The sequence below is a fragment of the Conger conger genome, chromosome 15 (genome assembly GCF_963514075.1).
Source record: "Conger conger chromosome 15, fConCon1.1, whole genome shotgun sequence".
Classification (NCBI taxonomy): domain Eukaryota; kingdom Metazoa; phylum Chordata; class Actinopteri; order Anguilliformes; family Congridae; genus Conger; species Conger conger.
The window spans coordinates 32408769-32423680 of record NC_083774.1 but is presented as its reverse complement, the minus strand read 5'-3'; the positions used below and the strand labels follow the sequence as shown (position 1 = coordinate 32423680).

The window sequence follows — 14912 nt, the reverse complement described above, 5'->3', positions numbered from 1 at the left end:
ATTTTGGAGTTCGAGGAACCATCGGGTCACCCTGGCGTTGGTGTCCTTGCACCGATACATCCAGGTCAGGGGGGCATGATCAGTGATTAGTATGAATTCCCGGCCTAGGAGGTAATACCTCATCTTACCCACTGCCCATCTGATGGCCAGGCACTCCTTCTCCACCGTGCTGTAGTTTCTCTCGTGTTTCAGGAGCTTCTGGCTGATGTATGTGATGGGGTGCTCCGTTGCGTCTTGTATCTGCGACAGGACGGCTCCCAGTCCTGTCTCTGAGGCGTCGGTCTGCAAGACAAATTTCTGTGCAAAGTTAGGGGTGGCTAACACTGGCTCCTGTCCCAGGGCAGCCCTCAGGTCCACGAAGGCCCGATCTGCCTCCTCCGACCATTTCACGGTGTGGCCTTGCTCTTTTTTTGTTAGGTCGTGTAGTGGGGCTGCTCTAGACGCGAAGTCCGGGATGAACTGCCTATAATATCCCACGAGTCCCAGGAAGGTGCGAACTTGCCTCTTGGTGGTGGGTCGTGGCCAGTTCGCGATTCCGTCCACCTTCCGGCTCTGGGGTCGTACGCACCCTCGTCCCACCGTGTGGCCCAGGTAATCGGCCTCCTCCAGGCCCAGGCGGCATTTAGCGGGGTTAGCCGTTAGCCCAGCCTCCCGGAGCGCCCCCAGCACGGTCTCCAGCCTCCTCAGGTGGCTCTCCCAGTCGGCACTGTGGATCACAATGTCATCAATATACGCGGCGGCATACTCCCTGTGGGGCCTCAGGATCTTGTCCATGAGGCGTTGGAAGGTGGCGGGGGCTCCATGGACTCCAAACGGCAGCACTCTGTACTGGAACAGGCCGTCCGGGGTGGCGAAGGCCGTCTTTTCCCTCGCCCGGGGGGTTAGGGGCACCTGCCAGTACCCTCGGGTGAGGTCCAGGGTGCTGATATATCGGGCTGGTCCGAGCCGCTCGATCAGCTCATCGACTCGGGGCATGGGGTAGGCGTCATATTGGGAGATTTCGTTGAGTCTCCGGAAATCATTGCAGAAGCGCCAACTTCCGTCGGGTTTTGGCACCAACACTACCGGGCTGGACCAGGCGCTTTGGGATTCCTCAATCACCCCCAAGTCTAGCATCTTGGCCACCTCCTCCCTGATGGCCTGTCTTCTGGCTTCCGGGATCCGGTAGGGTCGCAGCCGCACTTTCTTCCCGGCCTCGGTCACGATGTCATGTTGGACGAGCCTGGTCCGGCCCGGGAGGGGGGAAAACACGTCGGTATGCCGGCTTACCATCTCCCGGAGATCTTGGCGCTGTCTATCCGTCAACTGGTCTCCCGTGGTCACCTCCGGTGGTCCGGTGGCGCCCCCTGTGGTCAGACATGAGTGAGCAGAGACGTGCACAGGTTCATGCCATTTTTTCAGCAGGTTGACATGGTACCGTTGGAGGGTGTGTCTCCTCCCTACTTGTCGGACGGTGTAATTGACGGGCCCCGCCTTGGCCACCACCTCATAGGGGCCATGCCATTTGGCCAGAAACTTACATTCACTCGTGGGGATCAGGACCATCACCTTGTCTCCGGGCTGGAACTCACGCACCTGGGCATTCCGGTTGTACAGCCTGGCCTGCTCTGCCTGGGCCTGGGTCATGTGCTCCCGGACCATCGGCCAGATGCGCGCCATCCGTTGGTCCATGTCAACCACATGCTCCACCAGGGAGCGCTGTCTGGACGGCTGCTGTTCCCAGGCCTCCTTGGCGAGGTCCAGGAGCCCTCGGGGCCGCCTCCCGTAGAGTAGCTCGAAGGGGGCGTATCCTGTGGATGCCTGGGGGACCTCACGTATGGCAAACATTAAATAAGGCAGTAGGTGATCCCAGTCCTTACCGTCGGTGGTTATCATCTTCCTCATCATCATCTTCAGGGTCTTGTTGAACCGTTCCACCAGCCCATCCGTTTGGGGGTGGTAGACTGACGTCCTCATTTGGTTGATGTGTAGCAGTTTGCACATTTCCTTCATCACCCCAGACATGAAGCAGGACCCCTGGTCAGTCAGCACCTCCTCTGCTATCCCCACCCGGCTAAACAGCAGGAAAAGCTCTCTCGCGACACTTTTCCCTGTCGCGGCCCGTAACGGCACCGCCTCCGGGTATCGGGTGGCGTAGTCTAGGATCACCAGGATGTAGCGGTGGCCCCGGCTAGACTTGGGTAGGGGTCCCACTATGTCCATGGCAATCCTGCGAAAGGGCACATCTATGATGGGGAGGGGTATCAGGGGGTTGCGATATGTTACCTTCGGGCTGTGCAGTTGGCACGTCGCACACTGCCGGCAGTAGTCCTCTACAGCCCTCTTGACGCCCGGCCAGTAGAAGCGGGCCATAATCCGCTCCTGCGTCTTCTCGCGCCCTAGGTGCGCCCCCAACAGGTGGGTGTGGGCAAGATATAGTACCTTGGAGGTGTGCGTCTGGGGTATCAGCAGCTGCTCCACCTTCTCATCGTTGATCCTGCAGACACGATACAGGAAGCCATTCTGTACTTGGAAATAGGGTAGGGCCGGTCTACTCACCCCGTCTTGTGGGACGCCCTCGATATATGCTGCAGCCTTCCAGGCCTGGGCAAGGTTGGGGTCTTGTAGTTGGGCGGCGCCAAACTCGGTTGGGGCCCTTTCTGTCTCGGGTTGGAACTCCGACAATTCCCCGGTGCTGCTGGATTCGGGCCCCAGGGGTGGCCGGGGGGTCGGGCCCTCCTGGGCGGTGTCCGTGGTCCCCGTGTGGGGTCGCGCGGTGGGTCGTCTCCGGGCGGGGGTGGTGGTCTCCTCTCCGTCGCTCTCCCCAGACGGGGCAACCCAGACCGGGTGTGGCCCTCGGTGACCCCGACGGCGGGGTGGGGGGTTGGCAGCGGCCCTCCCCGGTGTAGGCCTCTCATCCCAGTAGCTCCGGAACAGCGGGCAATCTCGCCCCAACAGCACGGCCACCGGCAAGTTTTCCACCACGCCCACCTTCCCTGTGAATTGCCCCCGAGGGGTGGTTATTGTTACCTCAGCGGTGGGGTAGTGCCGCACATCGCCATGTATACAGGTGACGGCGATTGTCTCACTGCGACTCTCTCCGGCTAGGGTGGGTCTCACCAGCGTTATGGCGCTCCCGGAGTCCAGCAGGGCCTCTGCGTCTTGGCCCCCGATCCTGATGGGTAGTCTCGGGGCTGCCGTGCCCTGGTGGGCCCAGCAGGTGGTGAGGTAGTGGCAGGGTCTGCCACTCTCGGGAGCGGTGGCCATGGACTCCTCCCTGCCGGGGCAGTCCCGGCTTAGATGGCCCTCCTGGCCGCAGGAGAAGCACCGCCTCATCTCCCTCCTCCGGCCCATCTCCGTCCGGGCGTCCTCCTTCCACTGGGGTCTGGTCCGCGGCTCCGGTCGGACCGCTGCTGGAGGTCTTCGGGGGCTGTCCATTCTCGTCGCTCGGATCATCTCCTGGGCCACCTGGTGGTTCTCGAGGAGGTTGACGAGGCCATCAATGGTCCGGGGCCCCTGTTGGGCCACGTATTTTTTGAGTTCTGGTGCCAGGCTCCGGGCACAGCGGTCCAGCACCACCCGGTCGAGGAGGGCCGGTCCGTCGCCCTCCACCAGCTCTTGGTCAACCGCCCCAGGGCCATCACCTGGGCCCTCGCCGGGAGGGCGGGGTCGTAGGTCCACTGATGGAACCTCTGTGCCCGGGCTGGCAGGCTGTACCCATACTGGGCTAGGATGGTAGCCTTCAGGGTGGGGTAGACATGGGCCTCGGCAGGGGGTAGGCCTCGGTAAGCCTTCTGGGCCTCCCCACTGAGGAATGGTGCCAGGATGGAGCCCCAGGCTTCGGGGGGCCATTTCTCTAAGTGGGCCGTCCGCTCAAAGGTCTCCAGGTAGGCCTCGACCTCGTCGTCCGGCGTTTGCTTTAGTAGCACCTCCTTGGGGCCTCTGGCGGGGGTCCCTGGCCCCGTCTTCTGGCACAGTTCTGCCACGGCTTTCTGCAGGGCGCCTTGGGAGCGCAGTAGGGCGTTTATCGCTTCCTCCATGGTCTGGCGGGTCTGGATTTATTTTTCCCTTTTTGGTCAGGCCTCTCTCTCGTGGTAGCTTGGATCAGGGTGCCCGCATTCTCCACCATATGTGGCGACCCGCTGGTAGAGAGAGAGGGAGAGAGAGTAAAATGGGTGAAAATACGTCTTTATTTTCCCCACGTGCCTTCAGGGCACTTCACAAGTCCAGCACCGACACGTGCTTTCTTTTCATGCACAAAACCATAAAAGAAAAGAAACTAAAAAAATATAAGTGTCCAAAAAATTAGGAACTCCACTGTTGGGAAAACTTCTAAAAAAACCCGGTATTCAATTAGCCGTGTTCGTCCGCCTTGAATCCGCCGGTGGTTCGCTCTGTCCCGGCGGTGCCCTGGCCGCTGAAGCCGTCCTTCCTCGCCTAGTCGCCCGTCTTTGATGCCGTCTAGGCTCCGAGAGAGAGAGAGAGAGAGAGAGGTTAGCGAGCGCGTTGTTTTAATTGTCGGCTCACGTGAATCCGCGACTTTTGAGGGTTCGTCCGTGGGGGTTTCCTCCGCGTGCATGGGCTCTCTCGCCGTAAGTTAGCTCTGGCTCCGGATCTCTCCTCCTCCGTCATGAGCCCCGGGTTGCGTTTTTCGGCCCCTTTTGTAGACGCCGCCTCTCCTTTCCGCACTCGTGTCAGCTGTTCCTGCTTAATTCAAATTGTTCTCTGATTCTCCTCCCGGTCTCTCTCCAAGGTGCCGTTCACTTAGATAGGACAGGGGAAAATATTCAGATTGAATCAGCATCCCCAACTCTTGGCGCCGGCGCACGGGCCGTTCCACCCCAGTGGTGTACCGATCCCTGGTCGGGCCACCACAGTATATGTGATGTATGTATATATGCATGAATGTATGTTGGCATGTGTGTATGTGTATGTATGTATGTATGTATGTATATATAAATATATGAGAATATTCAAATAGGTGTGTATATGTAGGTATAAATAAATAATATATAGCTATCATAATATATAGTAAGTAAACAGCGCATTTGGAATTGATTATTGAAATTATGATTAACGAAATAAGGGGGTAGGAGTAAATAAGTCTTTACTTCTTCCTACTCCTTTTTGGACACAGGGGATGAGAAATGATCGCACTTTTATTTTATTTTTTTTATTTTTTTTTATTTTTCATTAAATATAGTTTGTGGCCTTCATTATGTTTTATTTTGTTTTTATATATGTAAGTTCAAAATAAAGATTATCAAATCAAATCAAATCAAATCACTAAGAAGAAACAAATGCCAAAACACAGTCAATGCAGGAACTTCATTGCATTTAGCGAAACACTTTCATCACACAATGTAAAATAGACTTTACATGGCCACGATAGTCATTAACAAAAATGTCATTCATGAATACTGTCAAGAAAAAAAGCTGCACAAGAGCATAATGGGTAGCTCTATGACTGATTTGGGTTCTCAGTGGTTTAGCGCAGATCTCATGGTGTGAGGATGTCAACTTGCAATTGCGTATTGAGACAAATGCAAAGGCCAGAAATCCTAAGCACCAGCCAAAAGCCGGGTGCTGACTGTTTTTTTGGAGGGCTCGTCCGGGATTTGAACCCTGGACCTCTCGCACCCGAAGCGAGAATCATACCCCTAGACCAACGAGCCCAAAGGCAGAGTGAAGGTGGACCTCCAGACAGTTACTAATTGAAAGAGCCCATAATTCATAGTCTCTTTGCTGAGCCTTATCATAGAAAAATGACCACATCTGGTTGAAAAATCCATTTCAGTTCAGCGCAATGGATTCATGTTCAGCATCAGCAATTCAGCTTTTTGTGGTCAATCGAAGTGTGCCTCAATGGTGTCATGAAAGACTATGCAGCAATGTCAACTCACTGTTACTTTCAGAGGTGGTTTCATTCTGCAGTCAGAAATTCATGGACAGCACTGCACAAAATAAATCCAGTTCAACCACCTGTGGCCTACTATGCCCGGGCTGCAATGCACTGTAAAGACAGTCATTTTCAACAAACGGTCAATCAAAATCCTGTTTTCAACATACTCATTATAACATCATAAACAAATGGAGTTTTCTTGGATTGCCTAAACAGTTGTAGGCATAGGTGGGCTAAAGACTGGCTGTAGCTCATTGGTTCAAAAAACAATTACATTTCTTTGGACATAAACAGGTTTAACATTGAAATCAAAAATAGCATTCTTGTTTTTATTTGTTGCTCTGACTATTTGCTAGGACATACATACGATACATTTCAAAAGGAGAGGACATGTTACCTTGCCAGACAATGGTTTCTTCTGGAAGCACATTTACACAAGTGAATGGACCAGTAATGCAAAAAGGAGTGAATGGTCCAGAATGTTTGGGGCGATGAACAATTATAAGTCTTCAGTGCATTCAAGACATTTTTCACTCAAAATCGAGAGCTGCAATTATATGTTGTGAAGCTTTCAAAATGTCCAAAATTCGAGCGCGTCTAAATTTCAAAGCATATATGCATGTTCACTAAGAAGAAACAAATGCCAAAACACAGTCAATGCAGGAACTTCATTGCATTTAGCGAAACACTTTCATCACACAATGTAAAATAGACTTTACATGGCCACGATAGTCATTAACAAAAATGTCATTCATGAATACTGTAAAGAAAAAAAGCTGCACAAGAGCATAATGGGTAGCTCTATGACTGATTTGGGTTCTCAGTGGTTTAGCGCAGATCTCTTGGTGTGAGGATGTCAACTTGCAATTGCGTATTGAGACAAATGCAAAGGCCAGAAATCCTAAGCACCAGCCAAAAGGCGGGTGCTGACTGTTTTTTTGCAGGGCTCGTCCGGGATTTGAACCCCGGACCTCTCGCACCCTAAGCGAGAATCATACCCCTAGACCAACGAGCCCAAAGGCAGAGTGAAGGTGGACCTCCAGACAGTTACTAATTGAAAGAGCCCATAATTCATAGTCTCTTTGCTGAGCCTTATCATAGAAAAATGACCACATCTGGTTGAAAAATCCATTTCAGTTCAGCGCAATGGATTCATGTTCAGCATCAGCAATTCAGCTTTTTGTGGTCAATCGAAGTGTGCCTCAATGGTGTCATGAAAGACTATGCAGCAATGTCAACTCACTGTTACTTTCAGAGGTGGTTTCATTCTGCAGTCAGAAATTCATGGACAGCACTGCACAAAATAAATCCAGTTCAACCACCTGTGGCCTACTATGCCCGGGCTGCAATGCACTGTAAAGACAGTCATTTTCAACAAACGGTCAATCAAAATCCTGTTTTCAACATACTCATTATAACATCATAAACAAATGGAGTTTTCTTGGATTGCCTAAACAGTTGTAGGCATAGGTGGGCTAAAGACTGGCTGTAGCTCATTGGTTCAAAAAACAATTACATTTCTTTGGACATAAACAGGTTTAACATTGAAATCAAAAACAGCATTCTTGTTTTTATTTGTTGCTCTGACTATTTGCTAGGACATACATACGATACATTTCAAAAGGAGAGGACATGTTACCTTGCCAGACAATGGTTTCTTCTGGAAGCACATTTACACAAGTGAATGGACCAGTAATGCAAAAAGGAGTGAATGGTCCAGAATGTTTGGGGCGATGAACAATTATAAGTCTTCAGTGCATTCAAGACATTTTTCACTCAAAATCGAGAGCTGCAATTATATGTTGTGAAGCTTTCAAAATGTCCACAATTCGAGCGCGTCTAAATTTCAAAGCATATATGCATGTTCACTAAGAAGAAACAAATGCCAAAACACAGTCAATGCAGGAACTTCATTGCATTTAGCGAAACACTTTCATCACACAATGTAAAATAGACTTTACATGGCCACGATAGTCATTAACAAAAATGTCATTCATGAATACTGTCAAGAAAAAAAGCTGCACAAGAGCATAATGGGTAGCTCTATGACTGATTTGGGTTCTCAGTGGTTTAGCGCAGATCTCTTGGTGTGAGGATGTCAACTTGCAATTGCGTATTGAGACAAATGCAAAGGCCAGAAATCCTAAGCACCAGCCAAAAGGCGGGTGCTGACTGTTTTTTTGCAGGGCTCGTCCGGGATTTGAACCCCGGACCTCTCGCACCCTAAGCGAGAATCATACCCCTAGACCAACGAGCCCAAAGGCAGAGTGAAGGTGGACCTCCAGACAGTTACTAATTGAAAGAGCCCATAATTCATAGTCTCTTTGCTGAGCCTTATCATAGAAAAATGACCACATCTGGTTGAAAAATCCATTTCAGTTCAGCGCAATGGATTCATGTTCAGCATCAGCAATTCAGCTTTTTGTGGTCAATCGAAGTGTGCCTCAATGGTGTCATGAAAGACTATGCAGCAATGTCAACTCACTGTTACTTTCAGAGGTGGTTTCATTCTGCAGTCAGAAATTCATGGACAGCACTGCACAAAATAAATCCAGTTCAACCACCTGTGGCCTACTATGCCCGGGCTGCAATGCACTGTAAAGACAGTCATTTTCAACAAACGGTCAATCAAAATCCTGTTTTCAACATACTCATTATAACATCATAAACAAATGGAGTTTTCTTGGATTGCCTAAACAGTTGTAGGCATAGGTGGGCTAAAGACTGGCTGTAGCTCATTGGTTCAAAAAACAATGACATTTCTTTGGACATAAACAGGTTTAACATTGAAATCAAAAATAGCATTCTTGTTTTTATTTGTTGCTCTGACTATTTGCTAGGACATACATACGATACATTTCAAAAGGAGAGGACATGTTACCTTGCCAGACAATGGTTTCTTCTGGAAGCACATTTACACAAGTGAATGGACCAGTAATGCAAAAAGGAGTGAATGGTCCAGAATGTTTGGGGCGATGAACAATTATAAGTCTTCAGTGCATTCGAGACATTTTTCACTCAAAATCGAGAGCTGCAATTATATGTTGTGAAGCTTTCAAAATGTCCAAAATTCGAGCGCGTCTAAATTTCAAAGCATATATGCATGTTCACTAAGAAGAAACAAATGCCAAAACATAGTCAATGCAGGAACTTCATTGCATTTAGCGAAACACTTTCATCACACAATGTAAAATAGACTTTACATGGCCACGATAGTCATTAACAAAAATGTCATTCATGAATACTGTCAAGAAAAAAAGCTGCACAAGAGCATAATGGGTAGCTCTATGACTGATTTGGGTTCTCAGTGGTTTAGCGCAGATCTCATGGTGTGAGGATGTCAACTTGCAATTGCGTATTGAGACAAATGCAAAGGCCAGAAATCCTAAGCACCAGCCAAAAGCCGGGAGCTGACTGTTTTTTTGGAGGGCTAGTCCGGGATTTGAACCCGGGACCTCTCGCACCTTAAGCGAGAATCATACCTCTAGACCAACGAGCCCAAAGGCAGAGTGAAGGTGGACCTCCAGACAGTTACTAATTGAAAGAGCCCATAATTCATAGTCTCTTTGCTGAGCCTTATCATAGAAAAATGGCCACATCTGGTTGAAAAATCCATTTCAGTTCAGCGCAATGGATTCATGTTCAGCATCAGCAATTCAGCTTTTTGTGGTCAATCGAAGTGTGCCTCAATGGTGTCATGAAAGACTATGCAGCAATGTCAACTTACTGTTACTTTCAGAGGTGGTTTCATTCTGCAGTCAGAAATTCATGGACAGCACTGCACAAAATAAATCCAGTTCAACCACCTGTGGCCTACTATGCCCGGGCTGCAATGCACTGTAAAGACAGTCATTTTCAACAAACGGTCAATCAAAATCCTGTTTTCAACATACTCATTATAACATCATAAACAAATGGAGTTTTCTTGGATTGCCTAAACAGTTGTAGGCATAGGTGGGCTAAAGACCGGCTGTAGCTCATTGGTTCAAAAAACAATGACATTTCTTTGGACATAAACAGGTTTAACATTGAAATCAAAAATAGCATTCTTGTTTTTATTTGTTGCTCTGACTATTTGCTAGGACATACATACGATACATTTCAAAAGGAGAGGACATGTTACCTTGCCAGACAATGGTTTCTTCTGGAAGCACATTTACACAAGTGAATGGACCAGTAATGCAAAAAGGAGTGAATGGTCCAGAATGTTTGGGGCGATGAACAATTATAAGTCTTCAGTGCATTCAAGACATTTTTCACTCAAAATCAAGAGCTGCAATTATATGTTGTGAAGCTTTCAAAATGTACAAAATTCGAGCGCATCTAAATTTCAAAGCATATATGCATGTTCACTAAGAAGAAACAAATGCCAAAACACAGTCAATGCAGGAACTTCATTGCATTTAGCGAAACACTTTCATCACACAATGTAAAATAGACTTTACATGGCCACGATAGTCATTAACAAAAATGTCATTCATGAATACTGTCAAGAAAAAAAGCTGCACAAGAGCATAATGGGCGGCTCTATGAGTGATTTGGGTTCTCAGTGGTTTAGCGCAGATCTCATGGTGTGAGGATGTCAACTTGCAATTGCGTATTGAGACAAATGCAAAGGCCAGAAATCCTAAGCACCAGCCAAAAGCCCGGTGCTGACTGTTTTTTTGGAGGGCTCGTCCGGGATTTGAACCCGGGACCTCTCGCACCCTAAGCGAGAATCATACCCCGAGACCAACGAGCCCACAGGCAGAGCGCAGGTGGACCTCCAGACAGTTACTAATTGAAAGAGCCCATAATTCATAGTCTCTTTGCTGAGCCTTATCATAGAAAAATGGCCACATCTGGTTGAAAAATCCATTTCAGTTCAGCGCAATGGATTCATGTTCAGCATCAGCAATTCAGCTTTTTGTGGTCAATCGAAGTGTGCCTCAATTGTGTCATGAAAGACTATGCAACAATGTCAACTTACTGTTACTTTCAGAGGTGGTTTCATTCTGCAGTCAGAAATTCATGGACAGCACTGCACAAAATAAATCCAGTTCAACCACCTGTGGCCTACTATGCCCGGGCTGCAATGCACTGTAAAGACAGTCATTTTCAACAAACGGTCAATCAAAATCCTGTTTTCAACATACTCATTATAACATCATAAACAAATGGAGTTTTCTTGGATTGCCTAAACAGTTGTAGGCATAGGTGGGCTAAAGACCGGCTGTAGCTCATTGGTTCAAAAAACAATGACATTTCTTTGGACATAAACAGGTTTAACATTGAAATCAAAAAAAGCATTCTTGTTTTTATTTGTTGCTCTGACTATTTGCTAGGACATACATACGATACATTTCAAAAGGAGAGGACATGTTACCTTGCCAGACAATGGTTTCTTCTGGAAGCACATTTACACAAGTGAATGGACCAGTAATGCAAAAAGGAGTGAATGGTCCAGAATGTTTGGGGCGATTAACAATTATAAGTCTTCAGTGCATTCAAGACATTTTTCACTCAAAATCAAGAGCTGCAATTATATGTTGTGAAGCTTTCAAAATGTACAAAATTCGAGCGCGTCTAAATTTCAAAGCATATATGCATGTTCACTAAGAAGAAACAAATGCCAAAACACAGTCAATGCAGGAACTTCATTGCATTTAGCGAAACACTTTCATCACACAATGTAAAATAGACTTTACATGGCCACGATAGTCATTAACAAAAATGTCATTCATGAATACTGTCAAGAAAAAAAGCTGCACAAGAGCATAATGGGCGGCTCAATGAGTGATTTGGGTTCTCAGTAGTTTAGCGCAGATCTCATGGTGTGAGGATGTCAACTTGCAATTGCGTATTGAGACAAATGCAAAGGCCAGAAATCCTAAGCACCAGCCAAAAGCCTGGTGCTGACTGTTTTTTTGGAGGGCTCGTCCGGGATTTGAACCCGGGACCTCTCGCACCCAAAGCGAGAATCATACGCCTAGACCAACGAGCCCACAGGCAGAGCGTAGGTGGACCTCCAGACAGTTACTAATTGAAAGAGCCCATAATTCATAGTCTCTTTGCTGAGCCTTATCATAGAAAAATGGCCACATCTGGTTGAAAAATCCATTTCAGTTCAGCGCAATGGATTCATGTTCAGCATCAGCAATTCAGCTTTTTGTGGTCAATCGAAGTGTGCCTCAATGGTGTCATGAAAGACTATGCAACAATGTCAACTTACTGTTACTTTCAGAGGTGGTTTCATTCTGCACTCAGAAATTCATGGACAGCACTGCACAAAATAAATCCAGTTCAACCACCTGTGGCCTACTATGCCCGGGCTGCAATGCACTGTAAAGACAGTCATTTTCAACAAACGGTCAATCAAAATCCTGTTTTCAACATACTCATTATAACATCATAAACAAATGGAGTTTTCTTGGATTGCCTAAACAGTTGTAGGCATAGGTGGGCTAAAGACCGGCTGTAGCTCATTGGTTCAAAAAACAATGACATTTCTTTGGACATAAACAGGTTTAACATTGAAATCAAAAAAATCATTCTTGTTTTTATTTGTTGCTCTGACTATTTGCTAGGACATACATACGATACATTTCAAAAGGAGAGGACATGTTACCTTGCCAGACAATGGTTTCTTCTGGAAGCACATTTACACAAGTGAATGGACCAGTAATGCAAAAAGGAGTGAATGGTCCAGAATGTTTGGGGCGATGAACAATAATAAGTCTTCAGTGCATTCAAGACATTTTTCACTCAAAATCAAGAGCTGCAATTATATGTTGTGAAGCTTTCAAAATGTACAAAATTCGAGCGCGTCTAAATTTCAAAGCATATATGTAGGTTCACTAAGAAGAAACAAATGCCAAAACACAGTCAATGCAGGAACTTCATTGCATTTAGCGAAACACTTTCATCACACAATGTAAAATAGACTTTACATGGCCACGATAGTCATTAACAAAAATGTCATTCATGAATACTGTCAAGAAAAAAAGCTGCACAAGAGCATAATGGGCGGCTCTATGAGTGATTTGGGTTCTCAGTGGTTTAGCGCAGATCTCATGGTGTGAGGATGTCAACTTGCAATTGCGTATTGAGACAAATGCAAAGGCCAGAAATCCTAAGCACCAGCCAAAAGCCCGGTGCTGACTGTTTTTTTGGAGGGCTCGTCCGGGATTTGAACCCGGGACCTCTCGCACCCGAAGCGAGAATCATACCCCTAGACCAACGAGCCCACAGGCACGCGAATGGAAAGTGGCACAACGTTTATGAAAAGCTACTTTTGAATAATGTCGATGGGAAAAGTTTTTGGTAGCTGTCTGGGTAGCTAGTAGTGGGAGTCATTTGTAAAGTTAACTTTTACGGTATCTAGGGACGCTGTTCACAGCAGCCGTGGTATCTAGGGACGCTGTTCACAGCAGCTGTGGGTGTAACGTTACTACGAAGTTAGATTACTACTACTAGGGGGTAGCGATTATTATTATTATTATTATTATTATTATTATTATTTTTGTTGTTGTTGTTATTACTATTGGCACTTTTTGTACACCTGTTTCATTCTACAGATGTAATAGTGCATACATACAAATGTCAGACATTTACAGTTCAGCTTGTGTGGTCTAAGCTGCTCTGACTTTTGTTAAAATTTAAATAATCTTTTTCTCCAAAAGATTTTTTACCTGTCAAATTTGGTTATTTCTCATGAACAATTACATGTCCTCTGAGCAATGTCTTGTCTATTTCTTCAGCTTCAGCACCTGCTGCAGTCACCAGAGCGCCAATTAAGTCTACAGGCAGAGGTATGGAGAGGCTATCCTCTCATAACAAATATTTTATTACCTTGGTTTGTTTTTTTGGCCGTGTTCTGCCTATCTTCTTGACTTCTTTACGTTCTATTTAGCGAGAACCTTGCAGTGTCAAACATCTTTTAATGGATTGGCGAGTTTACAATTGTAATCTCTGAAATATAGCATTTATAAAAAGGGATAAAAATGGTTTCAGAATGTGAGCTTGACTCTTTCTAATGTGACTTTTTCCTTCAGAGCTGAGTGGTCCCACAGCAACAGTGTCCAGAGGCAGTCCTGTATATGTGCGTGCCTCCTCCTTGCGTGGTAAATATATTCATAATCATTACATCACTTTAGTTGTTTATGCTGAAATTAGATCCTAACATAGATTTTTCTTTGCCTGAATAGCTTCTCCTGCACCATGTACAGCCTCCAAAAATCAGCCCGCAGCCATTCTGTCAAGAACAGAGGGTACTGATGTACCTTCAGTGCCAGTGAAGGCCCCCATTCCAGTCCCAGTGGAACTTCTGTGTGTGTTTGTGGCGCTCACTGAAGCAGTAGCGCAAAGTATGGCATTGAATCTTACCCAATAGTAAATACTCTGTGAAAAGCCATCATTCATTATATTTACATGAACACACACACACGCACACACAGATACACACGGTTCTTCCAGGCCCCCACCCCCCAACATTGAACATTGGAACATTGTAAAATGCCTTTTTTTGGGAAAGGTTTATATATTCGTTCCCTTTGTTTAAGTGTATGTTTGTGCTGTTGCCGCAGTTTTTTTACATAGATGTTGCATACCTAGTAATTAAAGAGTTTATATTGTATAAGGGTGTCTTAATATGTGTGTGTATTGGGTACTGTATCAGGATGTGTATGTGTGTCTGTTAATATCACTGAAATTAAAAAATTGTTTGTATTAAAGCAATGACTCCAGTGTTGATATGTGTAGGAATTTGGTCCTTTGTGAAGTAAAACTTGTAGTCCAAAATTCAGATCAATAACAATTTATTAATACAGCAAAAATAGTCTTAATTACAGAATGAAGCGTATCATTTCAATCACAAAATCATGTTGTATTAGAATGAGCTTTTATGCCCCAAACCTCCTGAAGTAAAATGCTGAAATAAAATGCAGGTACCTGTCCCTGATGAGGTGACAGGCAGACGAATATGCATTGTTTTGTACGCATGTGATGTGGAAGGAAACCAAATGGTTGTTCCTAACCCCCTTTGATCATCGAG

At 46.3% G+C, this 14912-nt stretch overlaps 1 protein-coding gene and 7 non-coding genes across 8 annotated transcripts in view; all 8 read right to left on the bottom strand.

The window, feature by feature from the left end:
* The window catches only part of LOC133111109 (uncharacterized), a 63873-nt gene extending 59854 nt beyond the window's left edge, over positions 1-4019 (bottom strand). The window contains exons 1-2 of the mRNA XM_061221264.1: positions 3543-4019; positions 129-3495 (exon numbers count right to left, since the gene is read on the bottom strand). Of these exons, the coding sequence (XP_061077248.1) occupies positions 129-3495; positions 3543-4019 (3844 nt within the window). The remainder of the gene's footprint in view (positions 1-128; positions 3496-3542) is intronic.
* A 1563-nt stretch (positions 4020-5582) lies between these two features.
* On the bottom strand, positions 5583-5654 carry trnap-cgg (transfer RNA proline (anticodon CGG)). The gene has a single exon. It is a non-coding gene; the product is annotated as a tRNA-Pro (tRNA).
* Positions 5655-6824: 1170 nt separating this feature from the next.
* On the bottom strand, positions 6825-6896 carry trnap-agg (transfer RNA proline (anticodon AGG)). Its single transcript has one exon. It is a non-coding gene; the product is annotated as a tRNA-Pro (tRNA).
* Positions 6897-8066: 1170 nt separating this feature from the next.
* On the bottom strand, positions 8067-8138 carry trnap-agg (transfer RNA proline (anticodon AGG)). The gene has a single exon. It is a non-coding gene; the product is annotated as a tRNA-Pro (tRNA).
* A 1170-nt stretch (positions 8139-9308) lies between these two features.
* trnal-aag (transfer RNA leucine (anticodon AAG)) lies at positions 9309-9380 on the bottom strand. The gene has a single exon. It is a non-coding gene; the product is annotated as a tRNA-Leu (tRNA).
* Positions 9381-10550: 1170 nt separating this feature from the next.
* On the bottom strand, positions 10551-10622 carry trnap-agg (transfer RNA proline (anticodon AGG)). Its single transcript has one exon. It is a non-coding gene; the product is annotated as a tRNA-Pro (tRNA).
* Positions 10623-11792: 1170 nt separating this feature from the next.
* trnap-ugg (transfer RNA proline (anticodon UGG)) lies at positions 11793-11864 on the bottom strand. Its single transcript has one exon. It is a non-coding gene; the product is annotated as a tRNA-Pro (tRNA).
* Positions 11865-13034: 1170 nt separating this feature from the next.
* trnap-cgg (transfer RNA proline (anticodon CGG)) lies at positions 13035-13106 on the bottom strand. Its single transcript has one exon. It is a non-coding gene; the product is annotated as a tRNA-Pro (tRNA).
* Positions 13107-14912: the final 1806 nt, after the last annotated feature.